Below are 27,079 nucleotides of genomic sequence, written 5' to 3'. Positions count from 1 at the left end.
CCAAACCAAACCAAACCAGCCAAAAAAATGACCAAAAACGTAGTAATTGATTGATGCCAAGTAGCCCCCCTAGCCCATCAGAACCCCAATCTCGCTCGACCTCAAAAACTTCATGTCCCTGTTGGCGCCGGCGCGCAGATACTCGACGGCCCTGCGTCGCCAGAGCGCAACCTCGTCGTCGGTGCTGCCCCACAGCCGCGGGGCGATGCGCATAAAGTAGGTCAGCATGAGGCCGGTGAGCATGCCGGCCTTGGCCTCGAAGGCCTCGTCGACGATGCCGCCCGAGTTGGCCCGGTAGGCCCTCAGGAAGGCGTCGAGCATGCCGCGGTTGCCGTGCTTGTGCTCCAGCACCATGGCCTCGACGGCCCACATGGCGACGTCGCCGGCGGCCTCGCCAAACTGCGCCAGCTCCCAGTCGACGACGTAGAGGGCCGGCCGCGGCCCGCCCGCCGAGGACAGCAGGGTGTTCATGGGGCGAAAGTCCCAGGCGGTCAGGGTGCGGACGGACTGGGTGGCGCGCATGGAGCGCAGGACGGCGGCGCTCTCGGCGGGGTCCGGGATGGCGGACTCGACGAGCTTGTCGAGGTAGCCGCCGGGGTTGTAGAAGCGGCCCAGCTCGGGGTTGACGGGGTCGAAGCCGGCGGGGCCGGTCTTGACGCCGGCGGTCTGGAGGTGGCCGAGCCAGCGGCCGATGCGGGCGCCGACGTCGGCGTAGTCGAGCGGCAGGCTGCGCGCAAAGGCCTCGAGCAGGTTGACGTCGCCGGCCCAGGACATGACGAGCCCGTTGGCGGTCTCGCGCAGCACCGTCGGCACGCGCACCGACGGCTCCGCCCGCGTCGCCGCCGCCACCACCGGCGAGTTGAGCGCGCGGATCTCCACGGCCAGCCGCGCCGGCGACACGGCGTCGTCGCTGAACTTGGGCGTCGAGTCCGCGCACTTGAGCACCGCCGGCGCCGACCCCGACTGCGCCCCGCCCTTGAACCCGTCCAGCCGCCACAGGTAGCACGACGTGCCGGCCGCGATGGGCGTCGCCGACTTGCAGCTTATGTCGTTGGCCGCGAGGTAGCTGTTGATGCCGCCGCTCCAGTGCTGGGGGTGCGCGGGTGCGGTTGTTGCTGCGAGCATCCTGTTTTTTTTTTTCTTTTTTTTTTTCTTTTTTTTTTCTTTTTTTTTCTTTTGTTTTTTTCTTTTTTTTTCTCAATTATATTTTAGCAATAGAGTGTAAGGCAGTTTGATGATAATCTGCAGTCAATCTTAATACGTCTTGGCACGAGTGTTGCTCGAGGAATTAGGTTTGTCTGATTTTGTCAACTTGTCAAGTCCAGAATGGAAAGAGAGGCAGTGGGGTGGTAAACACATCACATTCTTCACGGCCCGGCCACGCGGATGCTAGTCTAGTTATACATACTGCCCAAGGTCCGATCTGCCTTTTTGGGTTTTTGCTTTTTTATACTGGTTATTTTTGTAAAGTGCATGCATGCAATGGATAGCCAGTCTGCGGATTTGACCAAGATATTGCTCACCGAGTCATATTCATGCGACTCGGTGCCAGCGGACTTGAGAGAGTCAGTGGGGCGGGAGACTTTGTGTAAACCTACCTAGCCAACCAGTCAACCAGGCAAGGTGCCTTGAGTTTGGCTTGGCTCCCTTATTTATGCTCAAAGCCCGGCCAGTCCGATACTCATCATGCTTTCTGATTGCCACTTCACCGCTCACTTCCACTGCACATATACCCAAGCCATCACAAGTCTCACATTGCCATCATGTCTTCGGAAAAGTTATTCGTACGCAAGATTGAGGAAAAGGCACGGCTCACACCCTCCAACATCTTTGCGCGCGTGCCCCTCCCCAACTGGGAGACCAACGGCTACCGCTCCATCACCTGGAAGCAGTACAACGATGGCATCAACAAGATTGCCTGGTGGCTGGACGAGACGCTGGGAAAGTCGGTCAACAACGACACGGTTGCCTACTTTGGCGCCAACGACATCCGATATGCCTACATGTTTGCCGCCCTGAACAAGACGGGCCGCAAGCTCATGACCCCCGACGGCCGTCTCTCCAAGGGCGCGCTGCACGGCCTCCTGGCCGAGACCGAGTGCAAAGCATGGCTGTACACGGAAGACGAGGTGGCGGAGCAGACGCCCCTGGCACTCGAGGAGACGGGCGTCCGGCTGCAGCTCTTCCCGTCGATGGAGTGGGTCCTCGATGCGGACGAGGCTCCCGCCTACCCCTACACAAAGACGTACGAGGAGAGCAAGCATGAAGAGGTGGTGGTGATCCACACGTCGGGCACCACCGGCCCTCCGAAACCCATCTACATGAGCAACGGCTTCTGGGCCGCGGCCTGCGCCAGCCCTCGCCTGGCCAAGCGCCACTGGCCGCGGGGCATGAGCAGCGACGAGCTGTACGGGCGGAGCCTGATACTGGCGTGCCCCATGCGGTGGAACTCGGGGCTCATCCTGACCAACTCGTTTGGCGTGTTTGCCGACACGTGCTGCATCATCCCGCCGGCCGACACGGTGGGGCTGCCGCCGGCGACGTTTGCCAAGCTGGCCGAGATGAACCTCGTCGAGGGGCTGGTGGCCACGCCCTTCACCGTGGTGGAGCTCTTCAACGACGCCGGCACCAAGGATACGCTGCTCAACCTCGAGTTCATCACCTACCTCGGCGCGCGCCTCGACAAGGCCGTGGGCGACGCCCTGGTGCAGCACACGCGCCTGAGCTCCGTCATCGGCGCCACCGAGACGGGCGGCCGCTTCTCGTTCCACCCGCGCGACAAGCGCTTCTGGAACACGTTTGAGTTCATCCCCGAGGCCCACGTGCGCCTGGTGCCCATCGAGCAGTGCGAGCTGCCCACCACGGCCACGCAGGACGCCGCCGTCTGCCGCATGTTCATCGACCGGCCGGCCGGCGAGATCCGCGACGACATGTGCGCCTTTTGGAACACGCGCATGTACGCGGGCGTCGACAGCATCGACACCAAGGAGCTGTGGCGGCCCGTTGACTGCGACGGCGTCGTGCGCTGGGAGTTCTTTGCCCGCGCCGACGACTCGGTCAAGCTGTTTGGCGGCGTGTCCTTCTCGGCCGAGGAGTTTGAGAGCCCCATCGGGCGCCACGCGGGCGTGCGGCACGTGTTTGTGGGCGGCGCGGGCAGGCCGGCGCCGTTTGTGCTGCTCGAGATGAGCGCCGATGCCGTCGCGGGCAGGGACCGCGGCGAGCTGGCCAGCGAGGTCTGGGAGACGGCCATCCAGCCGCTCAACCGGCAGGTGGTCAAGGAGATTCAGATCCCCCGCGAGACGGTCATGGTGCTGCCCGAGGGCCGCAGCTTTCCGCTCAACTGGAAGCACCTCGTCCTGAGGACCAAAGCGGAGGAGGAGAACGCGGTGGAGCTCGAGGGGCTGTACCAGAGGTTGGAGGCGGTGCAGGGGAGCAGGGAGAAGTTTGCCGAGTTTATGAAGTAGTTACGTTGGCCGAGTTTATAAAGTAATTACGTTGGCCGAGTTTATAAAGTAATTACGTTGGCCGAGTTTATGAAGTAGTCTACGTTGTCTAGTCCGCACTGGCGTTTTATTGAACTGTACTGCGTGCAGCTGTGCTCAAGAGATGAAGAGATATGAAGAGAGATTAACAAATACCACTGCCACCTCCCAGTCCATCTACACGTCTATGTCCTCGAGATCTTTACTGGACCAAACCCCCGGGATCTCGCTGACGTCCAGCGGCTTCGACTCGTACCCCGTGGCCAGAATCCCGCGATCGTTGGTGATGCGGTGCTTCTCCAGCCAGTCGTAGATGGGCTCCCACTTCTTGCACTGCCGCTCGTACCCCCACCCCGTGCCCTCCATCGCGCCGCGCCACTCCACCGTCAGGTCCGGGTTGCACATGATGGTCTGCCGCACGTAGTCCCAGCAGTGGTTGAGATGCTCGAGCTGCCACGAGACGCCAAAGAGGGGGGTGGTCTTGTCGCCGGTCCGGTTGTAGTAGAGGTCGTAAAACGCGTGTTTGGTGGAGTACTTTTTTGGGATCCTTGTCGTTAGCAAAAACTGGCACCTAAAAAAAAGAAGAAACAAAAACAATCACTCTGCAGCACGGGATACTCACCAGACAGTGCAGCTGGTGCGCAACCCCCGTCCACCCCGACGCGCCCCGGGGCAGTTTTGGATCCAGCCCCGGCTGCGGCGGCAGACCGCTGCTGTTGACCATGACGAGCCCGCGACCCACTGTGAAACTGTCAGCTCTCCAAATCTTTTTTGTCCACAAGGGATGCGATGCGGTTTTGTTGCTTCTTACCCGGCATGATGTGGCTCCAGGCCTTTAGCTCATCTTCGTCCGGCGGTCGCGTGTAAATGTCTGCTGCCTCGAGGACCTTGGTGACGGGGACTGCGCAAGAGGGAAAACGTCAGCAAAACGTCCACTTTGGAAACAAGCACCGCAACTACTCGGTAAACTTACTCTCCGGCGCGGTCCAGCTTGTACGCTGATTCATCACACATGGGGCACATGGAGTCTGGTCGTGGCGGAGGATCAGAAGCAGCAGCGCCGACAGCGAGATGACATTCGACAGCGAGAGCAAAAACGTCGGCCCCAGCCTCCGGAACCTGCTGGGCCTGGGAGGCGGCGAGGGCGTCTCGATCAAGCCCGCCTCCTCCGAGTCCTCCGAGTCCTTGTATTGCTTTTGCTGCGGCTGCATAATTCCGGTAATTCAAACCTTGGCAGTATACGATCCGATTTCAATAAGTGGTGCTGCCAATAGGATTCAAGCGTGGTGATATGCCGAATAGACTTTTTTTTTCTCATATGCTTCTTTTGATCCTGTTTTTTCTTTTTCTTTTACCGGACCCGTGGCCAGGAAAGAACTTGGCAATTCCGAACCACTAGACCAAAACCCGGTTGCTGTTTCCACCTACAAGTCAGTACGGCTACGTGATATATCGCAGGCCCAAGACTAGATCCATTTCACATTTTTCCCCCCTGAATTATACCGACGGGAGAACTGTGACGACGGGGGCTGGCCCTGTTGGTTTGAGCGAACCGAAAGTCCGGATCATTAGATATAAATGGGGATAAACATCAAGGGAGGCCCATGACACAGGACGAGCGGAATTACTCTTCATTACATGGCACAATCATCTTTGCACCTACTCCCTAAACGAATGTGCAGTGGGTACATTATGGAAAGAGTACTCGGATCTGCCGTGTACCCATAGTTACGTGACTCGACAAGCCCCATCACCAAGTCCCGTGTCTGTTTGTCCCAATCATGCCTACGCTCAAGTCAACAGGGCCGATCCTCGCTGGGTATACTTGTTGAGCGATGGACGGGTAGCTGTACAGTGGATTATGGCATCGCGAGTATACCTGCTTTAACGGAAAAAAAAGAAAAAAAAAAAAAGAAACGAAAAGAAAACTGCTACCCCCGTTACATCCGAACCACAATCTTGGTCCCAGAAAGCTTCTTCTCCTTGATCATGTCCATGCCGGCAATAATTGCCTCGAACCCACCCTCGATCACGCGCAGGGGGTGGTGCTTGAGCCTGCCCTCGTGCACCAGGCGCGTGGCCACGTCCCAGAGCCTGACGCCAAACTCCCTGAGCTCCTCGTCGGGCCCGCTGCCGTAGGGCGCCGGCCAGGTGCAGCCCTCGCCAAACACCCTGGGTCCCACGGTGAAGTCGGGCTTGACCACCCTGCGCGTGGCCGCGTGCTCCTGCCAGGGGTCCAGGGAGACGTATCGCCCGCCCGCGCGCCCGAGGGCGCCGTAGCAGAGGATGGTGGACTCGACGCTGGTGATGCAGTCGAGCGCGTATTTAAGGTTTTTCGCATACGCTTTCTGTTTGGGGCGTCAGTTGGTGGTTGTTATGGGACCGCTTGTGGAGGGGGAGGGTGTGTGTTGTATCGCTGCTGGGTCACTCGGGGTGAGGTCAGGGGGCATTGGCAAAAAAGGGATAGAACAAAAAAAAAAACAAGGCTTACAATCTTTTGCACGCATTCCTTATCGTTTCGGTCAAAGACCTCCTCGGCCCCGTTGCTCTTGGCCAAAGCAAAGTTTCTAGGCGAGCATACTGCGATGGGAATCATGCCGGACCTTGTTGCCCCTTTTAGCAAATAGAACCCCAAAAAGCCACTGCGCCCCAAAAAGCCACTGCGCCGTAAAACTCACAATCTCAACAACTGCATGGCAATCGTCCCCGTGGCAGTGCTCCCCCCGTAGACCAGGACGTGAGACCCCTTCTCGACGGGCGCGTCAGGCAGCGGCAGCCCCAGCAGCCTCAGCGCCAGCCCCGCAGTGCACAGGCCGACGGGCAGGCTGGCGGCGGCCTCGTAGGACCAGCCGTCTGGGATCTTCATCCACATGCGCCCGCGAGTCACATTGTAGGCCGCAAACGCGCCCCTCTCGGGCTCTGGCCTGAACAGCTCGTTCTGCGCCCCGCAGACCCTGTCGCCCACCGCCACGTCCCTGACCTCTGCGCCCACCGCCACCACGTCGCCCGCAAAGTCCGCCCCCAGGATCGCCTGCGGCAGCGCAAACGGCCCGCGCATCTTGGTGTCGCTGGGGTTGACGCCCACCGCGCGCACCCGCACCAGCACCTGGTCCGCCGGCAGCGACGGGAACGGGCAGTCTGCCCGCACCACTACGTTGTCGTGCTCGTCGACCACGAGGCCCGGCTGGGTGGCAGGCGGTGTAAAGGTCATTTTGTTTTTGTCTGGTTACTGTGACTTTTTTTTTCGGGAGGGGGGATAGATAGGACTGGCGTGTTTCGAACGAGTACTGATTAGCCCCGAACGGTAGGAAATGGAGCAAACCAAAAACATCCAACGAATGAATTTATTTATACGCACCTCGATCAGAGGCGGTGTGTCGAAAGGACCGATATCTTGACTAGTTGCGTAGCAGTTTGTCCGTCCTTTCCGCTCGGCGGGCTTGACTATATTCCAGAGGTGTATGTACTTGGGTTTGACAAGCAGCGCGGCATTCACACCCCCCTTTTTGCGAGACATTGTTGTACGCCTCCATTTTCATGAATCGATCTGTATTTTCAAGCCAAGGGGCTCTACGTACACACCCCCTCCCCTCCCTTCACCCCCTATAGATGTCCCGCCATATGAATCCCGTCTAATCACCGTGTATCCTCTTTGATCCGGAACATCAAACCCGAACCCAACACGATCCGAACACTGCTGGGTTTTTTTACTGAAACTTTGCCCATCTCTGGCTCCCGTTTAGTCCATCTTTTGCTCCCTGTTCAGCCCATCTTTTGCTCCCGTTTGGTCCATCTCATCCCCTCATCTCTACTCTTCCATACTCTGCACGAACCAAAGAGGCTAATTAAGCGCGAGGCAAAAAAAGCGCGAGGCAAAAAAAGCACGCCACACCCTTCTCTTATATACATATTTTCTTTATTATTTTAAATTCACCCCAAAATGGGCCTCGCCAAACGGCCCTCCAAAGCCATCCTCTGCCTCCACGGCGGGGGCGCATCAGCCGACATCTTCCGCTTCCAGACCTCGTCTCTGCGCGCCGCCCTGGCCCAGTACTACGACCTGCTCTACGCCTGCGCCCCGCACGTCGCCACGCCGGGCCCGGACGTGCTCCCCTTCTTCGCCGGCATGGACCCCTTCTACAGCTGGTTCAGGGAGGTGCACGACGACCCCGCCGCCGAGGTCGCCACCTTCAACCAGTCCGTCCGCCGCAGCGTCGACGCCTACCTCGCCGCGAACCCGGGCAGCACCATCGCCGGCGTCCTGGGCTTCAGCCAGGGCGCCGTCGCCAGCACCCTGCTCCTGTGGCAGCGGCAGGTCGCGCTCGTCACCTGGCTGCCCGACCTGCGCTTCGCCGTCCTGCTGTGCCCCGGCTACAGCGACGTCGCCACGCGCTACATGCTCGACGTGTGCGCCGCCCAGGGCCGCGGCCCCGAGGAGGTTGTCGTCGCCTTGCCGACCCTGCACGTCCACGGCCGCCAGGATACCGTCAACCTGCCGCAGAGCAGGCGCATGTACGCCACGCACTACAAGGGCGCCCAGCTGTTGGAGTTTGACGGCGAGCACGAGGTGCCCAAGCGGGTGGGCGACGTCAAAAAGATTGTCGACTATGTCCTGCAGATCCCCGTTTAGATCTAGTTTGTGTTTGGTCTATTCTAGAATGCTGTTGGTTTATTGGGAGGCTCTAGTTTTTTGTGGGGCTGCGCATGCGACGACTTGACTTTTTTTTTTCTTTCTTTGTTTCTGGGCATTAGCAGGGTGTAAGCTTCTTACTCTAAATTAAATGAACCAATCCCGTGTTGTACTCGGGGACGCGAACCACTGGTAGCTTTTTAAAAGGTTAATTTCCCCACCAAAAGATCCGCCTGGGACAAGACTAGCATGATTCTTGCCATGGGGCTTTGGCAGGGGGTCCACTGTCGAAACCCCAACTAACATGGGTTACCCGGATATATAAAAGAGCTGGAGATGAGATTAAAGCTCGTCAGTCAACCCACTCCAGCCATTCACCTCCCAACTCCAACGGGAAAATTGTTGGTTTTATTTTTTTTACCGCTGTAGCTGTGAGAATGACCGAGTCAGGAAAGGCCTCGTGTGGGCTGCTGTTTTAATATTTACGACTTGTGATCTCACAAAAGTACCCAGGCAGAGCGATCGGCAGCAGGGAAGCCCACCAAAGTCCCTTTCAGAATAGGTACCTAGCGCATGTTCTCAGGCATCTGCCCAAGGTACATGAACTGATTCTAGAGGCATGATTAATAAGCGAGTCAATAGCATGGGCGTGCGGGTTTGTACCTAGGCCTAGTTCAACATGTCGTCATCAACGCAAGCAACACACATCCAGAACTAGAACGCATCCCAATTCGCACATACAAGTATCGCGTCTTTTACTTGGCTGAAACTTGTCAAGCATGACCCCAGAAAGAATCACGGAATTAATTAAACACAGCGCAAGCCGCGGCACCAAAATATATTTCCTAGCATCTACCCGACGTGTTTGTTCCGCAACATCTCCTTCGGAGGAATCGTCCCTTCCGGAATCCCGCGTTCCCGTGCAAATTCCTGCCAGTCGGGGCGAGCCCAGAGCAAGTCCCACTCTATGATGGCATCCTTGTTTACAAAGTCGGCCTTGCCGCGCTCGTTGATGAATTTTGCTGTGTTTGTGGTTTTGTCTTGTTGGCTTGTATTCGACAGACGTGCATCTTGCCGTTTGACGAGTACTACGAGTACTAAATATATGAGGAAACAGTGCAAGCTTACCGTAGAGTGGATGTGGCGCAACTGCTCAAGACAGTCAGTAGATATTCTCAAAAGTACGCCCCCAAAAAGAATAATGGGCCATTTTGCTCACCTTCAGGGATAGAGGCCTTTCCGGCCGGCACGATGCGGTTCTTCTTGGCCCAGTCCACGACGTGGTCCCAGTTGGCGCACGTGTGTCGCGCGCCGTCCCAGTTGACGACGGGGACCACCTCGTTCACCACCCAGTGTTGGGTGATCGGGGACATGTCCGGATGGCACTTGAGCGCGTCCATCAACCGGTGGAGGCAGTGGTCTATTTCTGTGTTAGTTGCGGGCTGGTTGAACGGACCGCAGAACACTGGGATTTTCCAAGACCAAGAAAGAAAAGGACCTACGCAAATGACGTTGATGAGACGTCTCTTCTGCCACGGTTAGGTTGGGGTAGTAGTGGTCTCGGTGCAAACCATCGTATATGTATTTCTGCGGCAGTCGGTCAGCAAGCTAGAGCACGCAAACAGACAGGATCAAGAGTGCCACTTTACCACGCAGTGCAGGTTATGCCCAACCCACACACTCCCGTAACTGCAACCTGCGTTAGTCTTGTCGCGGATTGTTGATATTATGTTGCCCTTGCTACTTACTACCCGCCAAGATCATCGTCCAGCCAGATGGATCCTTCCTCGATTCCCAGTCTCTTGATCTCCGCGCTGGGGAGGCGGTCCCGGAACGCTGGTCATTGGAATGTATCCTCGTCAGCAGATTACTTTAGTTATGGAAAGGGGGTTTGTAGGGTCTTTTGGTACTCGACAAAAGCTCGTGCCAGTTCCGGTCAACCGACGGCCCCGGAGCGCCTAGGAAAGGGTGGTGCTCGTCGGGCTCTCGATGGTCGGCATCAACCTCGCTGTACTTGAGAACTTTCTGCTCACATTTGGTTGTCAGTCAGCACACCCTAGACGATAATCTTGTCCAGCAAAAAGAGAAAAAAAGACAAAACGAGACTTACCCAGGCGCCAAGACTATCAGGCGCAGCAAGGGAGACGCAGACACGCTTGTAGTAAAACTGGCGCACGACGACGAGCACCAGAACCGTGTAGACGACCTGGGCCAGCACCGCCACCACCACCCACCGGTATCGCCTGCTGTGGCCGGGGCGGGCCGGCGGTGTGGGCTGGCGGCCGTCCTCGGTCAGAGGGTACTGCTCGTGCTCACCGTCGCTTGCGTAGTCTGGGTGGTCGTGGGAGAGGGCTGCGTATTGGTCCCTGTACAACATTGTTTTTTTTTTCTTCTCGTTTTTCTCCTGGTGTTTGTGCCTACTGCCAGTGCCTACTGCCAAACACAAGAGCGGGTGTTCGGATTGGGGTCTCGTCGTGCAGAGATCTCGTCGTGCAGAGATGCCGAACGTAAACTAGACACCAAACTTCTGTTAAAGCGGGACCAGGTCGACATGCACATAACGAGGCCGCTTAGGTTGCCAAATGGTACCAAAGAAAAAAGACAGAAAGAAAAAAAATAAAAGAAAAACTAAAGAAATAAGAGAAACAGGGAAACCCCTGCGAGTTCATGGCGGGACAGTCCGGCGGTTCCGGTATCCAAAATTGATAATTCTGGAGGGACCCATGTCGAAGCCCTTGCGGGAGATCCCGAATGTTTCGATACAAAAGAAAATAAAAACACACCACTGCGGTACTGCAGGGGTGAAAACCAACGTCCTTGCAATGTGGGGGCGGCGCGGGCGGTTGTGGGGTTGTTTGTTTTTGGAATGTTTCTAATCAGGTTGCCAAATCCCTGCAGGCCCGGGTTAAGACAAATGCTTCCAGTCAAGCCAGCTGACCGCTCATCTCGGTTGACGGTTTGAGCAATGCCATCGTGTTGTTCGTTTTGTCGATAATAAGGTTCCATCCGCTTAGCATGCATCTTAATGGAGATCTGAATATGGCTTAGGCTGCGTCTAATATCGGCAGGCAAAACATGACGTAATAATAAGGTAGATAATATAAGGGGGGCGTGTGCATACTGCGCCAAAGCTTGATTCCACGACTCGACAACGCCAAGGACCCCAATCCCATCCCACCCCATCCCATCCCAATTCCGATCTCACCCACCCCCTGCCCTGAGGGGTTCATCCCGTGTCGACAAGGGCCACGACGTTGGTACTACTATAGTATGGTAGTGGTGCTATAACATTACGTCGCAAACTCAATTCCCAAACCCACAGCTTTTACCACGTAATCGGTTTTTTTTCTTTGGTTTTTTTTTTTACCCCACCCCGCCCCTCAGGCAGCCGTCCAGCCCCCATCGACGGCCCAAACCTGACCAGTGACGTGCCCCGCATCGCGGTCGTCGGCCAGAAAGGCAACGACGGCGGCGACCTCGCTGGGCTCGGCGAGCCTGCCCTGCGGGATGCGCTGGCGCAGGCGGTCGTTGGCCGACTCGCCGAGCCTCTGCACCATGGGCACGGCGGTGGGGCCGGGCGCGACGCAGTTGACCCTGACGCGGTCCTTGGCGTACTCGACGGCGGCGGTCTTGCACATGGCGACGACGGCGCCCTTGGACACCGAGTAGGGCGACGAGTGCGGCGTGCCCACCAGGCCGGCGATGCTGGCGGTCAGCACGACGGCGCCGCCCTGCGGCTGCGCGGTCATGTAGCGCAGCCCCAGCTGCAGCAGCAGGTAGGCGCCCAGGATGTTGTAGTTGAAGACCTCGGCGGCCGCGGCGGGCGTCACCTCCAGCAGCGGGCAGCGCGGCCCGCCCATGCCCGTGTTGTTGACCAGGATGTCGAGCCGCCCGTGCGCGCTGCGGATGTACGCGTCCAGCTCCGCGATGCTGGCCTCGGACCCGGCGTCCAGCGTGCGCGCAATCACCGACGGGCCCAGCTCGGCGGCCAGCGCTTCTTGGCCCGTCTTGTCGGCCGCGATGACGGTCGCGCCTTCGGACGCCAGCCGCCGGACGATGGCGGCGCCGCTCCCTGATGCGGCCGAGGTTACCAGGGCGATTTTGTCTGTGAAGCGAGCCATTTGTTTTGATGTTTGTGTGTGAAATGAATGGGATTTCAAGTTGGAAATGATATAATGGGATGATATAATGGGATGATATAATGGGAGAATATAATGGAAATGATATAATGGACACAAGTATTGGGATTGATGATTCTGCGTACCGATCCTCGAGTCTATTTTTACCGTCTCGTTACATTCATAAGTCCGTTCATTCCGTCCCCTACCCCCTGCCCCCTCCCCCTCCCCCTCCCCTCCCCTCCCCCTCCCCCCATGCACACGACTCGCCAAAGCTAATCATCCCCCGGCAGGCGTATCTCATGGCCCGACCCCTCCCGCAGGAACGGGTTGAGACACGACCCGAGGGCCGCCAGGGCCGCGCACAGCCAAAACACCAGGCCGGTGACGTTGTGCGCGGCGCCGTAGCCCAGCAGCGCACCGGCCAGCGCCGTGCTGCCGGCGCGGGTGGCGGTGCTGATGACAAAGGCGACGCTGTGGGTGCGGGCCAGGGCGCTCGGGTGCGGACAGGCCGAGTTGATGAGCACGGTCTGGCTCGGCGACACGGTGCTGGTCAGCAGCGCCGTCAGCACCTGCATGGCCGTCAGCACCGCCCAGATGGGCGCCCCCGTCTTGCCGGCCGGCGGCGGGCTGGACGACGGCACCAGCGCCGCAAAGGGGTACGCGTAGTAGAGCAGCGGGAAGGCCAGGTAGAAGATGCGCCACACCTGCAGCGCCCCCAGCCGCTGCGCCAGCCGCGGGTACAGGAACAGCTGCAGCGGGATGGAGAAGGCCCCGTACATGACCGAGTACACCGCCAGCGGCAGCGGCGTGAAGCCGGCCCCGCCCCCGAAGAAGAAGGGCAGCTGCCGCCGCGATTCCTCCTCGAGCGTCGAGACGGGCGTCACCAAGAGGTTCGGGAAGGACACGCTCGCCACCGTCAGGTGGGTGTCGCAGATGAAGCAGGCGAGGAGCGTCACAAACATGTTCTTGGTGAACATGCGGGCCGTGGGCAGAATTGGGGCTATTTTGGGCGGTGCTGACGCATGGGGCGACTCGGGCAAAAAGGCCATTTCTTCGCCTTCGTCGATGACGTGGTATTCTTGTTCTTTGCTGCCGCCGCGGGCAAGCCCCAGCTTGGACATGACGTAGCGGGACAAGGCGATGCCTGGGTCGTATCTGTCGCGGACGAGCTTGGATGTCTATATGTGGTAAATGCACTTGTGTTAGTGAACTGTGTTCATCACCCAAATGGTGCGGTTCATTGGGTCCCGGCTGCGAGCACCAAGCTGCCACCCACCTCTTCAAGAAACAAAGTCGCCGTCAGCAGCACAACCAAGAGAAACCCGGCATTGAGCAGCGCCGGTAGCGCATACGGATATCTAGTCAGCAGTCCTCCGCCGCTGCCGTGAGCCTTGGGGGTCAGTTCGACAGTGACGGCGGCGACCAGGGCGCTGAGGATGATTGCGAAGCCGGTGCTGATGTTGAGAAGCACAAAGGCTCTTGCTTGAAACCTATTCTCGCGGGGGTCAGATGGAGAAGCTTGTACAAATGCGGAAGTGCGAGCTTACTTTTTTTCCTTGACAAGCTCAGACGTCATGGTGCGAACCATGGCGACGTTGCCATTGGTGAGACCTTCGATGAAACGGAGGGCAATGGCCTGTTTGAAATTGGCCACAAAGCCAAAAAGGGAACAGGCAACAACTGAGCATCAAGGTCAGCATCTTCAACAAAATACCAGTGAAGAGAAAAAAGGGGGATGACGTCAAAAAAAAAAAGAGAAAAAAAAAACATACAAGACCCAAACAAACTCATCACGACCACAAACTTGCGCCCGCCCCTAGGCGAATCCGCTATAGTGCCCAGAAACATACTCGCCAAACCCTGCGCCACGGTATAGGCGGCCTGCAACAGCGTCACCTGCTGGACGACCTTTGCGCTTGGTAACGAAGGGTCCAGCCATTGCAGCTGGAAGTAGACATATGCCGATATGGAGACTTTGACGATGGGCTCACAAAAGCGAACCAGGAAGAGAATCAACAGCTGGTCTTTGCGTGGAAGAGACGCCCAGGTCACCTTGGCTTCACTCATATCTTTTTTTTTCTTTTTTTCCTGTCCGTTGTTTGGAGATTCTGGGTACAGTTTAGCAGCCCTTTGACGATATCTGCTACTTGAGCAGCCGATGCTTGACCGCTAGACAAGATATTCAGCTAACGAGTATCCTACCCGGGGAATGAATAGATACGCAGGCTCGCAGGCTACAAGAGCAAGTTCCAAGAGGCCTACAGGGATACCCTTAGCGCTGCAACCTCGCAGAGAGGTGAATAGGTCCCCGAGGCATACACCCGCTGATCAAAGACAGCAGGGCGAGTCATTGGCCCAGTTAAACGGGACCCAATCAGTCTTCCCTTGTTTGTATTTGTAATCTCTGGAGTATTAATTCGCTCGAGTGCAGTATTACCCCCTGTCAAGATGTGCACTATGGATGGCCCTGCTATTTCTTGACAAGTAAAATGTCCGGAAGGGGCTGGCAAATGTCGCTAGGTAGGTAAGGACATGATTGCCCCATGTAATGAGGCTGCTCTACCATAGTGATTCTTGCCCTGATGTTTTGCAGGGGCATCCCAACTGCCGCAGTTTTATACGCGATACTTTGCGCTTGTCAGCCTCACGGGAACCATTTGGAACAGAGAAGCCCCGAAACCCCGACTTGCCAAGTTCCAAATCAGATCCGTCGGTACACATTACGTCGTACAAACTACCATGGTAGATATGGGCGTACCTCATCTACCCTGCACTCCGGCCTTGACTTTTCAGTCCATCTTTTTCCCCAAAATACAGCTGCTGATTGGTTCATGCGATTCAACATGGTTTCCCAATTGGATTTATTATTAGCTACTTTGTACAGTTGCAAACTGCATTGGGGGGTCTTGACTCTGTTGACCCCATCAAACAAGGGGTTCCTAAAATGTAAATGGCACTTTGATATTGGATTATTTCATGTTGTATATAGTTGATATACAGGAATCGTAATTACACATTTATCCTGCCCGCATTTTTACAATTACGCTTTTGTATATTTTGAAACTGGCCATTATTTGCAAATTGGAAGATATACTCACTATAACGTATGCATATTTGCAAATTTAACAGAAATCATATATAACGGAACTGTAAAAAAGTGCAAAATTTTATTTGTTGCGCAACAAAGATAATATTATGAAGACTATATATTGTTCTTTATTATAAAAATTTGGTCGACGTGGTACTTTTATATAAGGAACTACAATTTGGGTAAATTTGTTAAAATTTTACAGTTTATCATATATATTATTTATTAGAGTTTGCGAACAAGAACGTCTCCAAAAAAAACTCGGGAATCGGTAAACGTTAAATTGCGCATGGTTAAAATCCTAAATTTTCAAGTTTACGTACAAAATAAACCAACTTAAGGCTTAGCGCAATCTAAATTTTAGGGACCCCTGTTTGACCGGAGGTTAATGGAGTAGAACCCCCCAAATATTTTTTATATGTACGCTGTACGAGTCGGTCTGATTCCGACTCCATTCCCTACGGAGACGCCGATCTCTGTCGTGGGACGAGGCCGTAGGGTCTGAGGAGCTGCATATTCCACCAGTCCTGGTTGTTTTTCGACTTTCATATCCACAACACCCTCGTACACCCGCTCCGCTTAATGTTTTACCATGCAAGTCCTTCCGGATTGGGGCGAGATGGGGATGGTGACAGGTCGACTGGTCAACAAAAAGCATCTGACTCCTGCACGGGAGCAATTTTTGAATGCGGCAGCTCTGGCCCTCATGCAGCCGCCATAATTGAGGACCAACTCCGCATCCAGCGTGCAAAGGAACAGCCTGAAAAACGAAAACTGAAATTCAACAGCACCCGACGTCAACCAGCCACGCGCCCAGCCTTTTCCTTTTGCCCATGACACAAGACGCCCCATCGGAGCCCTCGGGCACGGAGAAGCCCACCGACATGGAAGCGTCGGTAACCCAGCCAGCGACGGGGGCGGAAAGCAGCCAGCCAGCCAAGGGATTCCGGTTCTGGGCCGTCATGGTGGCTCTCGCAGCCGGAAAGCTGATGCTGGCGCTCGAGATCACCATCATATCCACAGCGATGCCGACGATTGCGAGCGCGCTGAACATGGGTGGCGAGTATGTGTGGGCGTCCAACGGGGCGGCGCTTGCGAGGTTCGTGCTTTCCTCTTTCTCTCTCTCCCTCTTTCTCCTGTCGCTCCTTCTCCTCCTCCGCCCCCCACTCAGTTTCTTGAATCGCATCTGACCACTCCCCCCACCTCCCGCCGGCCCCCTGCTGCCAGCGCGGCAATATCCCCACCCCTGGGCCAACTGTCGGACCTGTTTGGGCGGCGCATCCCCACCGGGCTCTCGTTCCTGGTGTTTGTGGGCGGCGGCATCCTCTCGGGGGCGGCAACCACGCCGGCGCAGCTGATTGCCGGCCGCGTGGTCATGGGCCTGGGCTCGGGCGGCATCAACGTGATGGCGGCCATCGTGGTGTCGGACCTGGTGCCCGTGCGCGTCCGCGGCAACTACATGGCCATCATGCTGGCGGCGTACCTGCTGGGCGCGACCGGCGGCCCGCTGCTCGGCGGCGTGCTGGCCCAGGCCGGCCGGTGGCGCTGGGTGTTTTGGCTGCCCGTGCCCTTTGGCGTGGCCAGCCTGGTGCTGCTGGCCCTGTTCCTCCGGGGCAGCGTCCGGGACCCCCACGTCGCCTGGCGCCGCAAGCTCGCCGCCGTCGACTACGCCGGCAACGCCGTCCTGACCGCCGCCACCACCGCCATGCTCTACGCCATCACCTACGCCGGCCCCGACCGGCCCTGGTCCGACCCGCGCACCCTCGGGCCCCTGCTCGCCGGCGCCGCGGGCCTGGCCGCCTTTGTGCTGCTGCAGCACCGCCTCGGGCGCGGCGATGCGGCGGCCGTCCAGCCCGTCATGCCGCTGCGGCTGGTGGCGCAGCGCGCGGGCGCCACCGTCGCGGTCGGGGCCTTTGTCAGCAGCCTGCTGTCGGGCTGGGTCAACTTTCTGCTGCCCGTGTACTTCCAGGGCGTGCTGGGCTCGACGCCCTCGCGCGCCGGCGTGCAGATGCTGCCCATCGTCACGGTGGCCGTGCCCGCCAGCATCGCCTCGGTGGTCCTGGTCAGCCGCCTCGGCCGCTACAAGCTCCTGCACGTGGCCGGGTTCGCCGGCATGTGCCTGGCCTGCGGGCTCTTTAGCATCCTGGGGAGCGCCTCGGGGGACGCCGAGTGGGCCGGCTACGAGGTCGTCTTCTCGCTGGCCCTGGGCATGGTCATCAACACCCTGCTGCCGGCGTTCCAGGGCGCCGTGGCCGAGAAGGACCAGGCCCTGGCCACGAGCACCTTTACCTTTGTCCAGAGCCTCGCGGGCATCTGGGCCGTGACCATCCCGGCTGCCGTTTTCAATAATCGTTTCGATGCGCTGTCGGGAAACATCACCAACGAGGCCGTCAGGGCGCAGCTGGGCGGCGGGAGGGCGTATGGTTCTGCCACGCGCGCCTTTTTGACGCAGCTGGACGAGGCGACCAGGGCAGAGGTGCTTGGTGTTTTCCAAGCCGCCGTGAGCTTTGTTTGGTACATTGCCGTTGCGGTTGGTGGACTCGGAGTCCTGGTGGCTTGCGCCGAGAGGGAGATTGTACTGCGTGAAGAGCTAGAGACGGACTTTGCACTCGAGGAAGTTCAGGCAAGCAACGTGGAGGACAAGAGTCCAAGATAGTAACGGGTTCATGCACAAAAGTCAAGTCTTGAGTATACCATACCAGTCGCACAAGAGCTAAAGACTCTAGAACTAGTTCTAGACAAAAAAGTCCATCCTACTGCTCGCCATCCTTCAAGGGAATCCTCTCACCCTCACCCCTCAAAAGTCCCCAATTGTTCGACGTCCGCCTCTCCAGCACCCACCTGGTCAGCGCATCCCAGTCCTTGCACTGATGCTCGTAGCCCCAGCCGTCCTCGACCTTTTCGTTCCAGCGGTGCCACTCGAGCGTCACGTCGGCCGTGCACATGATGTTTTGCCGCAGGTAGTCCCAGCAGTGGTTGAGGTGCTCCTTGTTCCATGCCGGGTCCTTGGGCAGCTCCCGCTTTGTGTGGTTTTTGTTGATTATGTCGAGGAGGTCGTAGTAGCTTCGCATCGTGCTGTACTGCAGAGGTGTTAGTTTTCAGGACAAACGAAGGGGTGCGACAATAAGAGGGAAAGAGACAGGAGACCAAAGGGAATAGGGGGGGGGGCTTACTAGGCAGTGCAGCTGGTGATACACAGACGGCAGCGCAATGTGCTCGGGCAGCGACTGGTTCAGTCCCGGCATGTCGGGGAGGGCGGTTTTGTTGCGCATGTGCACCCAGCCGCGTCCCTCTTTTGTGTCGAGAATCAGCAAGCAAATCCAAGAGGAACTCGGCTTATCCATTGACTAAACTTTTATTCAAAGGGGCAGAACTTACTAGGCAGAAGCGAGTTCCACGCAGCGATACTTTCTTCATTTGGCTCCTGCCCAAACAGCGGCTCGCTGTGCATGACCTTTTTCACAGGGACTAGAATAGTTGTTCATTTCATCTACTTTAGCAAACGCTACAGCAAAAAAAAAAAAAAACAAAGAGCCCGCAGGACAAAAAACTCACTCTGAGGAGGAAACCAGTCCGGCTGCGGCGGATACACCACCATGGTCGGCGGCGGCGCGGGCCTCAGGGCATACACGAGCCCGCCAAAGCACACGAGGTTGGACGCGGCGAGCAGCGCCACGGCCCAGCGCAGCCTCGACGGGCGAGACGCCTGCTGGACCGGCTCGTCGTTGAGGAGGCCAAACTTTTCATCGCTGTCCGAGGACGGGCGAGCCGTGCTGCTGCCCTCGGAGCTGGACTTGGACGACTTTGCCATTTCTTTGTTTGTTTGTCTGGGGGGGGGGGCGGGGATGGATGGAGAAGCGTGGCTGATGGTGCTGAGGGAACCAAGCGTCAGTAGGTGTAGATTTGCGGTGGCCAGCCTCGGCCAGATGGGGACTGCGAGGTTTCCAGAAGCAAAACAGAGACTAGCAGAGACTGACAGAGACCTGTGACCGGCTAACAAACGGGGCATCGCCCCTTCTCTTGCCTGCCGCTGTACCCTGTAAATGCACAGTGTTGTAGGCTCGGATGCCGCGGGAAGACGGGAGCAACGAGGGAGGGCGTGTGCCATCCAGACCAGGGAGTGAACTGTCCAGTGTCCCTCTACGCCCACCGGTGAAGAAACAAAAAAGCTGGGTTGCCGCCAGATGGGGCAGAAGCAGATGGGGCAGAAAGAGTCGTGTCGTGTAGTGTCCACATCACCTCCTCGTCCCTAGGGGGGGTGTGTACCTACACAAAGCCCGGCATAGGCACAAAATTGTAATGCCGACGGATGACCCTCAACGGTGGACATTCTCGGGTAATCAATGGCGCTGGTTGTAGTGGCATTTGTCGGCGGTGTGCTAGTAATGCGTCTCCGCTTGTACGTGTGGGTATCCGGGCCTCGGGATCTCGCTTTTTGTTGCTGTGGTTTTTTTTTTCCCCCGTCTTTTTTTTGTTGGCTGTCCCCGTTGGACGATCAAGACACTTACAGCACCCTCCCAGCAAAGGCCTGCTCCACTGCCCGTGCTGTCTTGTGGTCTTGCAAAGTCGGACATACCCCGTAAAAGCATGTGTGGTGGATGCAAAATTCATGTAGTGGACAAAGGCCAGTCATATGATTCGGGCACTGCCAGTCGAATCATGTCCCTGGGTCATTGCTGATTTTGTGAGGTTTGCAAACTGACTGGATAATCAAGTACTCAGCTGCTAGAACTAGAGCTAGTATCGTGTGCTATGGATGCCTCTGGAATTTAGCAGTGGAGTCTTTGTAGAGTCAAACCCGTGTTCATGATGGCAGACTAGACTAAACGAATGCTGCTATGGACTAGCAAATCGACGCATACCCCTTTCCACAACCAAGAACTAGAACTAGACCAATCAGTGCTGCTTGTTTTGCTCCCTGGCAAACTCCTCCAAAAACCTTTCAGCATCTTCCTTGCCGGTGCCGATTCCCTGCTCCCGCGCCCACTTCTTGTAGTCCTCGCGCTGGGAAAACTCCTCAAAGTCCACCACGCCTTCGACATTGTGCTCGACGAATTTGCCATGCTCGTCGAGAAAGTTGCCTGTTTTTTGTTTATGAAGGGGTCAGCTTTTAAAACACCGCCAAACTCTGGCTCGTCTGCTCTGCTTACCGAAAATAGGATGCTTCATGTCTGTAGGGTTTGGGGTTAGTTTTGTATATTCAAAAGTACCGTCATCAGATAGTAGTCTCCAAAAAAACTTACGAGAAACGGACGACATGGTCTCGGAATGAACCATGGAATGCTCCTCTCCCCAGCTCATCAAGCGCTCCCAATCCACACACGACCGCTGCACGCCGTCCCACCGGAGCACGGGGATGTAGTCGTCTGCCGACCAGTGCAGCAGCACCGGCGTCATGTCGGCCTGGCACTTGGACGATCCGAGCAGGTGGTGCAGGCAATGTGCTTTTTTCGTCATCTGTTAGCATTTTTTCTTTATCGACGATACCGTGTCGTTTCAACGGGGTGCCAGAGATTGCGTACTGAGGTGGCTTCGCTGTTTTGCTTTTCCCTTGTCGGTTATGTTGGGAAAGTAGTAGTCTTCGTGGATGGTCTGGTAGATGTAGTTCTGTGGCCGAGGGAGGAAAGTGTCAGAAATTCATCGTGCTGCAATCACAAGCTGGCGAGGATGGAGGACGTACAATGCAGTGCAGGTTGTGCACCACGGCGATGCCGCCGACACTAACATGGTCAGTCATCCGAGGTAACAAGTCTTTTGATTGTGCTGTAAAAACTCACTATCCGCCCTTGCCGTCGTCGAATGGGATGGCGTCGTTGGAGTCGCCCAGCTTTTGCGCTTCGGAATCGGGCAGGCGAGACGAGAAGGCTGGTCTGTCGTCAGCATTGCAAAAGACATACAAAGACACGGTACAGTGCAAAACACCTACTGAGAAGCAGCTTGCGCCAGTTCCTATCCAGCTCGGGGTTGGGCTTGCCGAGGAAGCCGTCGGAGTGGTGAGGCGTGGCGGGGTTGAAGCCCATCGGCTTGTACCCGACCTGGTCCTGTTTGTTTGCGTATGCAGTCAGAAGGCAGACGAGACAAAACAATGGCATGTTTATCACGACTGGCTGAATCAGGGAATCTCTTTTTTTTCAGGGACAAACTCACCCACAAGTGCACCGTATCACTGGCGGCAAACCTCGGGCAGTACGGCTTGTGAATGACCTCCTGCGCGTAGTATAGCACGGCCGCCGTGTAGAGGCCCAGAGACAGCGCGGCGGCCAGCACACCCCCGGCGCGCTTCACTCGGGACTTTTTCTTTGGCGGCTCATACTTTTCGTCGTTTGTGATTGAGACGTTGTCCAGATCCTCGGATAGGCGGTGGTAATCGGTTGGGGCCATGATTTGAGGGGGGTTGGTCAAGGCAAAGAAAAGGGCGATGCGGGTGGATGGGAGTTTACAACTGGGACAAAATGGATTGTTTTTTGCCTTGCAAGTTGAAGCAGCGGCGGAGAGGGTCCAAGGGCAAATGGGTGCTGGACTCCGTAGGACCCGTACCCCGGGCGGGCTGGGCAGGCCATCCCGGCAAACCCTATTTCTGCAAGTCGTCTAATACCTTTTAGAGGTCCTCTTCATAAATTTTGGCAGAGGGCATCACTATTACCTCGCGCCGTTGGGCAGTTTTGCAGGCTTGCGAAATATGCATCAGACCAAAAGAAAGAGAAAGAGAAAGAGAATAGGAGAATAGTCCTTTCCTATATTTGATATTAAACGACCAGATATACAGATAACCTTTTCAGGACCTAAAGCCTGTGTTAACTAGGCTGCCTCCCATCCTAACAAACAACCAATCCTACTCCACGGACAGACTAGTCGCGGCAATGGCAGCCTCCGCGTCGTCGTCATTCGACGACCCAGCCGAAGCCGAGACCGCACAGCTCATGTTCGAGTTTGAGGATTTTGCTCATCAGCCACCAGCCGAGCCGCTTTCCACACGCCGTCTCCTGCTCCTGACATGTCCCAGCCTCGGACTGCAGGTCTGCTGGTTCCTGTTGCAAACCAGCGGCACGGTACATTTCCCTTCCTGATCCACCTCATCCCAAGCCACCACACTGACAAACCCCCCTCAAACCACAGCCCTGCCTGCGCTCCCTGGGCATAACCCCATCCTGGATCTCGCTGATCTGGGCATTGGGTCCCATCTTTGGCGCGTTCGTCCAGCCGGTGATCGGCCAGCTGAGCGACGAGCTGCACCACCCCCTGGGCCGCCGCAAGCCCGTCATGCTCGCGGGCGCCGGCGCCGTCATCTCGTCCGTGCTGGCCATGGCGTGCGCGCTGGCACTGGCCCCGCCGGGCGCGCAGGCCTGGTGGCCGCGCGCCGTGGCGGTGGGCTGCCTGGTGGTGCTGCTCTTTGCCATCAACGCCTACTCGGTGGGCGTGCGCGCCATCGTGGTCGACGTCTGCCCGCCGGCCCAGCAGCCGGCCGCCGCGGCCTGGGCCATGCGGTGGAACGTGCTCGGCTCCGCGGCGCTGTCGGCGCTGGGCGTCGTGTCCACCCTGCAGGGCCGCCGCGACGCCGACCCCGTCGCCGTGTTTCTGAAGCTGGCCCTGGTCGCGGCCGTCTTGTCCGCCGTCACCGTCGGGCTCGTCTGCGTCTTGGTCTCTGATACCGCGCCGCCTCGGCCAAAAGTTCAGGAGGGTGGCGGTGGCGGTGTCGGACGGGTCTTGGCCATGTGTCGACTGGGGGAGATTTACCGGCGGTGGGGGCGCTTGCCTCCGGTGACGGGACAGGTCTGCGGCGTGCAGTTGTTTGCGTGGCTGGGATGGTTTCCCGTGCTGTACTACATGTCTACGTAAGTTTGGCTGCCCGGTCTGTACTTGTTCCTAGGGACCTATACAGTGACAGTGGACTAACTTATTGCTTAGATACGCATACGAAACAGGTACAGCCCCCCCTTTTCAGCCCTTGTTAAATGCTCACAAAATCTCAGACTAACAAAGCCCCAGCATTATACCAAGCATCCCATCTCACGGACCCAGAAGCCTACGCAGAGCCCTACCCCCTCTACGCCTCCCTGTCCTTTGCCCTGGGCACCCTGCTCTCCACGCTGATCCTGACGCTCCTGACCGCCACGCGCCTGCTCGCCCCGGCGCACCTGCCCCGGCTCTGGCTCTGCTCCCAGCTGCTGGCCGCCGTCTCGCTCCTGCTGACCATGGCACTGCGGACCACGGCGGCGGCGCTCGTGCTGCTGGCGCTGGTCGGCGCGACCTGGGCCGTGACCATGTGGGTGCCCTTTGCGCTGATCAACACGGAGCTGGCCGAGCTGGGCAGCACCGGCGTGGCGGGGGCGCAGGGCCTGCACAACATGGCCGTGAGCCTGCCGCAGGTGGCCAGCGCCCTGCTGTGCGCCTGCGTGCTGGCCGGCCTGGACATGCTGGGCATGGCGCACGGCGCCGTCTGGCTGCTCCGCCTGGCTGCCGTGCCGGTGGGGTGGTCGACGTGGCTGATCTGGCGGCTGGATGGGGGTGGTGCTTGATGTGGAACGTGTTTATTGTGCGGTCTTGGGCTACAAAATATTATAGAGCAATATTATGAGCAATATTATACTGCATAAGTGACCGTATTTCACAAGAGGTCAACCTATATGACAAGGCAACAAAGTTCGACTGGTCTATACTATTTTTTTGGGCTCAATTCTGACCAAGCAGGCAAGAAAACATTACATCAGAGTGAAACAGCTTCTGGGACCAAAGCTGTCCATGGTCTTGCAGCCGAAACGTAACACTAACTTTACTATAAAGTGTAAAAGTCATTTCAAGTCACCGAAAACAAGCAACGTGCAACTGTCATGCCCAACTGTTAGTGTCAAACACATTGCATCGGCCCCAAAACATACAGAGTCATACCATACCATGATCTTGCAGTGTCCGTTTTGGGCAAGCCCGCAACTTACAACCAGTCCTCGAGTATACTCACCCGCGGACTCCGGACTTTCGCCTCGTGCCGAATCACAGCAGGGCTAATCCAAACTGTAAACTTAATCTGTCACCATATCGAAAAATAAATAAATTCATATACCGCCTCTTATTACCTACCATTGCGTCATTTTTTTTTTCATCAAATCCGTTCCCTACAGACAAGCCTCTGACTAGCGCGCTGCCTGCCGGGTTCGACATTGACGGATCGACCAGAATGGAGCGTCGTGAAATTTGGCTATGCGGATGCAGGGATGCCCCTACAAGCCAGGGGGGGCGTCGCATGTACCGTATGTACTGTACGCAACCGCTTGCGTGGTATTCCCCCAACCCATGTTATTTTGGATGACATGGAGATATAGTTCGTGTGTCATGTCGCGCATAAAAAAAGGGGTGGTTTGCGGAATTCCGAAAGTTTCACCCCCTTTCTGCAAGGAACATCCTACTCGAGTAGGGTACGTAATATTTGACAAGTTTTTTTTTTTTTTTTTTTTCTTATTCTGCGTTGTGCACACCCTATCCACTCTTCCTTTCGGTACACTCGGAGGGGCATTATTCAGACTTTCAGGGAGTAAAGGTTGTCGACAAGGCGACCAGGGGATTTTTAGTTTTCCATCTGCATACGCGGTAGAAGCAATCACTTTCTTTCCGAACCAGGAGAAACATCTGATAACCCGACAGACCAAAGCCGAGAATGGGATGCAAGGTAGAATGTTCTGTCCCGCCCCTGGAAGAGTCAGTACCCTGGACAGGCCAAACGCGGTGGACGAAAAACGACGGCATTTCATCAGGGGGTGATGTGCGCGGGAAAGCGGTGCCGGCTTTGTGAATTCTTGGAACTGCCTACCTATTTCATGTCCCTAGCTTTCTGTTTGCTAGCGCCGCCAGGCAATATCAGACGCTGTTTTGGTTCTTTGTATTCACTAAAAACTTGCCAAACAACACCCGTTCAAAATGTCGTACACTCTCCCCCCTGCAGACGAGTCATCAATCCAAGGGCTGGACTTTACCGATAAGCCCTACCACACTTCTCACATCGATCCCGTCCAACGCTTTTACGAAAACGTCGAGCAGGTAAAGGCCTTTATCAAGGAAAACATTTCGGTATGTCCCTTGTTCAACAACAGTATACTACCTCATAATCATATTTTGCCAACATATATGCTCAACCACTACTTCGCAGAACTTCTCCGGCCTCGACGAAAAAGTCCTGTTCCTCCTCGGCGATGACGCCACCTTCCCCTGCCAACCAGTCTGCGTCGACGCCACCGCGAACCCACCCGTCGTGACGACCACCGCGCCGGAGCCGTCGTCCACGCCGCCCAAGACCATCACCATCCTGCCCGAGTACGTCCTGGACGCCATCGAGGGGCGCATGCACGCCCAGCACGCCTTTGGCAAGCGCGCGCGGCCGCCCACCCTCGGCGCCGTGCCCGCCTGCTTCAGCCCGGGCGGCGTGCCGGGGTTCTGCGCCGGCGTCGCCGATGCGCACGCGCCGCTGCCCCGCCCGACCGAGGACGTGGCGCAGCTGAAGCGCGACTTGACCGCGTGGGGCTACGCCATCTGCGCCAACGCCCTGTCGGCCCGGCAGGTGCAGATCCTCCGCGCCGCCGTGGAGGAGCAGGCCGAGGCGGAGAGGCTGGTGGGCGTGGGGCATTTGGACTCGGCGCACAAGAGGGAGGGGGACCAGCCGAATCAGCGGGTTTGGTAAGTGGGTTTTGGGCTGGCTCGGATATGTTGTCTCTTTGGTGTTGGTTTTCTTTTCGGGTCGACAGAGTTGGCTAACCTGCTAAATGTAACCGGACAGGAACCTTCCCAACAAGGGCGATGAATTCCTCGACCTCCTCAACCACCCCATTATAGACGCCGTTTTACCGTGGTTTCTGGGCGGCAACTTCAACCTATTCACCATGTCGGCTAATATCGCGCGGCCAGGCAGCTCGGGGATATACATGCACAGGGACCAGATGGGCCTCACGCCCGACACCACTGCGCACGCATATGTGCTGAACATGATGTGGTATCTGACCGACGTTACTGACGAAAAGGGGGCCACACGAATCTATCCCGGAAGCCACGTCGAACACGTCATACCGGAGGAAATGAATGCCGTGGTAAGTGTTCATCCCGCCGACCGACATCAAAAGTTGCATCTGACACAAAACAGGGCAAATCGATCCCGGCGGCAGCACCCGCAGGCTCCTGTGTGCTGCTCGACAGCAGAACCTGGCACTCCACGGGGGTAAACACGACAGAGGAGACCCGGCCGGTGATCCTGCAGTCGTTTTGTCGGTTCTTTGTGCGGCAGATTGAGAATTACCAGGCCAATCTGAGCGACGAGGTCAAGGCTAAATTGTCCGACCGGCAGCGCACTCTGCTCGGTTTCCCAAGTCTCAAGCCGGCCGGCAAAGGACAGGGGTTTGCGGCGTACAACTGGCCGGGCACACAGGTCGGCAGGTTGAGAGCTTCGCTTGGGAGCCGGTAGGACATTTATAGGGATCCCCACTTATACCAGAGGGAGGTGTTGTGATTGAAGCTGGCAGTCTTTTGAAAGTCTTTTTATTTGGTGTACCAACTTTTTTATGTGATGGAAACTGTTGAGCCAGCATTTAAACCCCTGAAACATAAACCGCGTGAACATAAACCGCGTGAACATAAACCGCGTGAACATAAACCGCGTGAAAACAGCACGAACCTTGAATTTCCCTATTACGCAAACAAACAAGCCGAAATAAACATTGCAGGCTGACGGCATTCCTTTGCAGCCTTTACAAGCAATGGACGCTAACAGACCGTCAAAACA

At 56.8% G+C, this 27,079-nt stretch overlaps 13 protein-coding genes across 13 annotated transcripts; 5 read left to right on the top strand and 8 right to left on the bottom strand.

Moving 5' to 3' along the window:
• Positions 1-69: 69 nt before the first annotated feature.
• MGG_03421 (uncharacterized protein) lies at positions 70-1,125 on the bottom strand (the record flags this gene model as incomplete). The annotated part of the gene is made up of 1 exon (XM_003716467.1): positions 70-1,125. One exon carries the CDS (start codon positions 1,123-1,125, stop codon positions 70-72), a length of 1,056 nt encoding a protein of 351 aa, XP_003716515.1.
• Positions 1,126-1,763: 638 nt separating this feature from the next.
• Positions 1,764-3,464, top strand: MGG_03422 (uncharacterized protein; the record flags this gene model as incomplete). The annotated part of the gene is made up of 1 exon (XM_003716466.1): positions 1,764-3,464. The coding sequence occupies one exon, from the start codon at positions 1,764-1,766 to the stop codon at positions 3,462-3,464; it is 1,701 nt and encodes a 566-aa protein (XP_003716514.1).
• A 195-nt stretch (positions 3,465-3,659) lies between these two features.
• Positions 3,660-4,693, bottom strand: MGG_03423 (uncharacterized protein; the record flags this gene model as incomplete). The annotated part of the gene is made up of 4 exons (XM_003716465.1): positions 3,660-4,016; positions 4,105-4,223; positions 4,294-4,383; positions 4,456-4,693. 4 exons carry the CDS (start codon positions 4,691-4,693, stop codon positions 3,660-3,662), a joined length of 804 nt encoding a protein of 267 aa, XP_003716513.1.
• A 729-nt stretch (positions 4,694-5,422) lies between these two features.
• Positions 5,423-6,999, bottom strand: MGG_03424 (enoyl reductase; the record flags this gene model as incomplete). Its single annotated transcript, XM_003716464.1, has 4 exons — positions 5,423-5,830; positions 5,974-6,030; positions 6,214-6,666; positions 6,841-6,999. 4 exons carry the CDS (start codon positions 6,997-6,999, stop codon positions 5,423-5,425), a joined length of 1,077 nt encoding a protein of 358 aa, XP_003716512.1.
• A 423-nt stretch (positions 7,000-7,422) lies between these two features.
• Positions 7,423-8,112, top strand: MGG_13559 (oxidoreductase; the record flags this gene model as incomplete). Its single annotated transcript, XM_003716463.1, has 1 exon — positions 7,423-8,112. One exon carries the CDS (start codon positions 7,423-7,425, stop codon positions 8,110-8,112), a length of 690 nt encoding a protein of 229 aa, XP_003716511.1.
• A 799-nt stretch (positions 8,113-8,911) lies between these two features.
• On the bottom strand, positions 8,912-10,694 carry MGG_03425 (uncharacterized protein). Its single transcript, XM_003716462.1, has 8 exons — positions 10,223-10,694; positions 10,023-10,137; positions 9,861-9,948; positions 9,762-9,801; positions 9,615-9,699; positions 9,332-9,532; positions 9,241-9,261; positions 8,912-9,134 (listed from the first exon to the last, which is right to left on the bottom strand). Exons 1-8 carry the CDS (start codon positions 10,487-10,489, stop codon positions 8,965-8,967), a joined length of 987 nt encoding a protein of 328 aa, XP_003716510.1. The 5' UTR covers positions 10,490-10,694; the 3' UTR covers positions 8,912-8,964.
• Positions 10,695-11,338: 644 nt separating this feature from the next.
• Positions 11,339-12,233, bottom strand: MGG_03426 (3-oxoacyl-[acyl-carrier-protein] reductase; the record flags this gene model as incomplete). The annotated part of the gene is made up of 2 exons (XM_003716461.1): positions 11,339-11,394; positions 11,534-12,233. 2 exons carry the CDS (start codon positions 12,231-12,233, stop codon positions 11,339-11,341), a joined length of 756 nt encoding a protein of 251 aa, XP_003716509.1.
• Positions 12,234-12,505: 272 nt separating this feature from the next.
• Positions 12,506-14,300, bottom strand: MGG_03427 (uncharacterized protein; the record flags this gene model as incomplete). The annotated part of the gene is made up of 4 exons (XM_003716460.1): positions 12,506-13,411; positions 13,510-13,723; positions 13,781-13,913; positions 14,006-14,300. The coding sequence occupies 4 exons, from the start codon at positions 14,298-14,300 to the stop codon at positions 12,506-12,508; spliced, it is 1,548 nt and encodes a 515-aa protein (XP_003716508.1).
• A 1,753-nt stretch (positions 14,301-16,053) lies between these two features.
• Positions 16,054-18,136, top strand: MGG_15273 (uncharacterized protein). Its single transcript, XM_003716459.1, has 2 exons — positions 16,054-16,420; positions 16,549-18,136. Exons 1-2 carry the CDS (start codon positions 16,155-16,157, stop codon positions 17,975-17,977), a joined length of 1,695 nt encoding a protein of 564 aa, XP_003716507.1. The 5' UTR covers positions 16,054-16,154; the 3' UTR covers positions 17,978-18,136.
• On the bottom strand, positions 18,075-19,132 carry MGG_03428 (uncharacterized protein; the record flags this gene model as incomplete). The annotated part of the gene is made up of 4 exons (XM_003716458.1): positions 18,075-18,401; positions 18,495-18,613; positions 18,700-18,789; positions 18,877-19,132. The coding sequence occupies 4 exons, from the start codon at positions 19,130-19,132 to the stop codon at positions 18,075-18,077; spliced, it is 792 nt and encodes a 263-aa protein (XP_003716506.1).
• Positions 19,133-20,217: 1,085 nt separating this feature from the next.
• On the bottom strand, positions 20,218-21,702 carry MGG_03429 (uncharacterized protein; the record flags this gene model as incomplete). Its single annotated transcript, XM_003716457.1, has 8 exons — positions 20,218-20,402; positions 20,472-20,492; positions 20,565-20,765; positions 20,844-20,928; positions 21,002-21,041; positions 21,099-21,186; positions 21,248-21,362; positions 21,469-21,702. The coding sequence occupies 8 exons, from the start codon at positions 21,700-21,702 to the stop codon at positions 20,218-20,220; spliced, it is 969 nt and encodes a 322-aa protein (XP_003716505.1).
• A 479-nt stretch (positions 21,703-22,181) lies between these two features.
• MGG_03430 (uncharacterized protein) lies at positions 22,182-23,837 on the top strand (the record flags this gene model as incomplete). Its single annotated transcript, XM_003716456.1, has 4 exons — positions 22,182-22,370; positions 22,438-23,153; positions 23,227-23,243; positions 23,308-23,837. The coding sequence occupies 4 exons, from the start codon at positions 22,182-22,184 to the stop codon at positions 23,835-23,837; spliced, it is 1,452 nt and encodes a 483-aa protein (XP_003716504.1).
• A 1,393-nt stretch (positions 23,838-25,230) lies between these two features.
• On the top strand, positions 25,231-26,761 carry MGG_03431 (uncharacterized protein; the record flags this gene model as incomplete). Its single annotated transcript, XM_003716455.1, has 4 exons — positions 25,231-25,380; positions 25,460-25,983; positions 26,084-26,390; positions 26,444-26,761. 4 exons carry the CDS (start codon positions 25,231-25,233, stop codon positions 26,759-26,761), a joined length of 1,299 nt encoding a protein of 432 aa, XP_003716503.1.
• Positions 26,762-27,079: the final 318 nt, after the last annotated feature.

The sequence above is a fragment of the Pyricularia oryzae genome, chromosome 4 (genome assembly GCF_000002495.2).
Source record: "Pyricularia oryzae 70-15 chromosome 4, whole genome shotgun sequence".
Lineage (NCBI taxonomy): Eukaryota > Fungi > Ascomycota > Sordariomycetes > Magnaporthales > Pyriculariaceae > Pyricularia > Pyricularia oryzae.
This window is presented reverse-complemented; position numbering and strand designations above follow the sequence as displayed.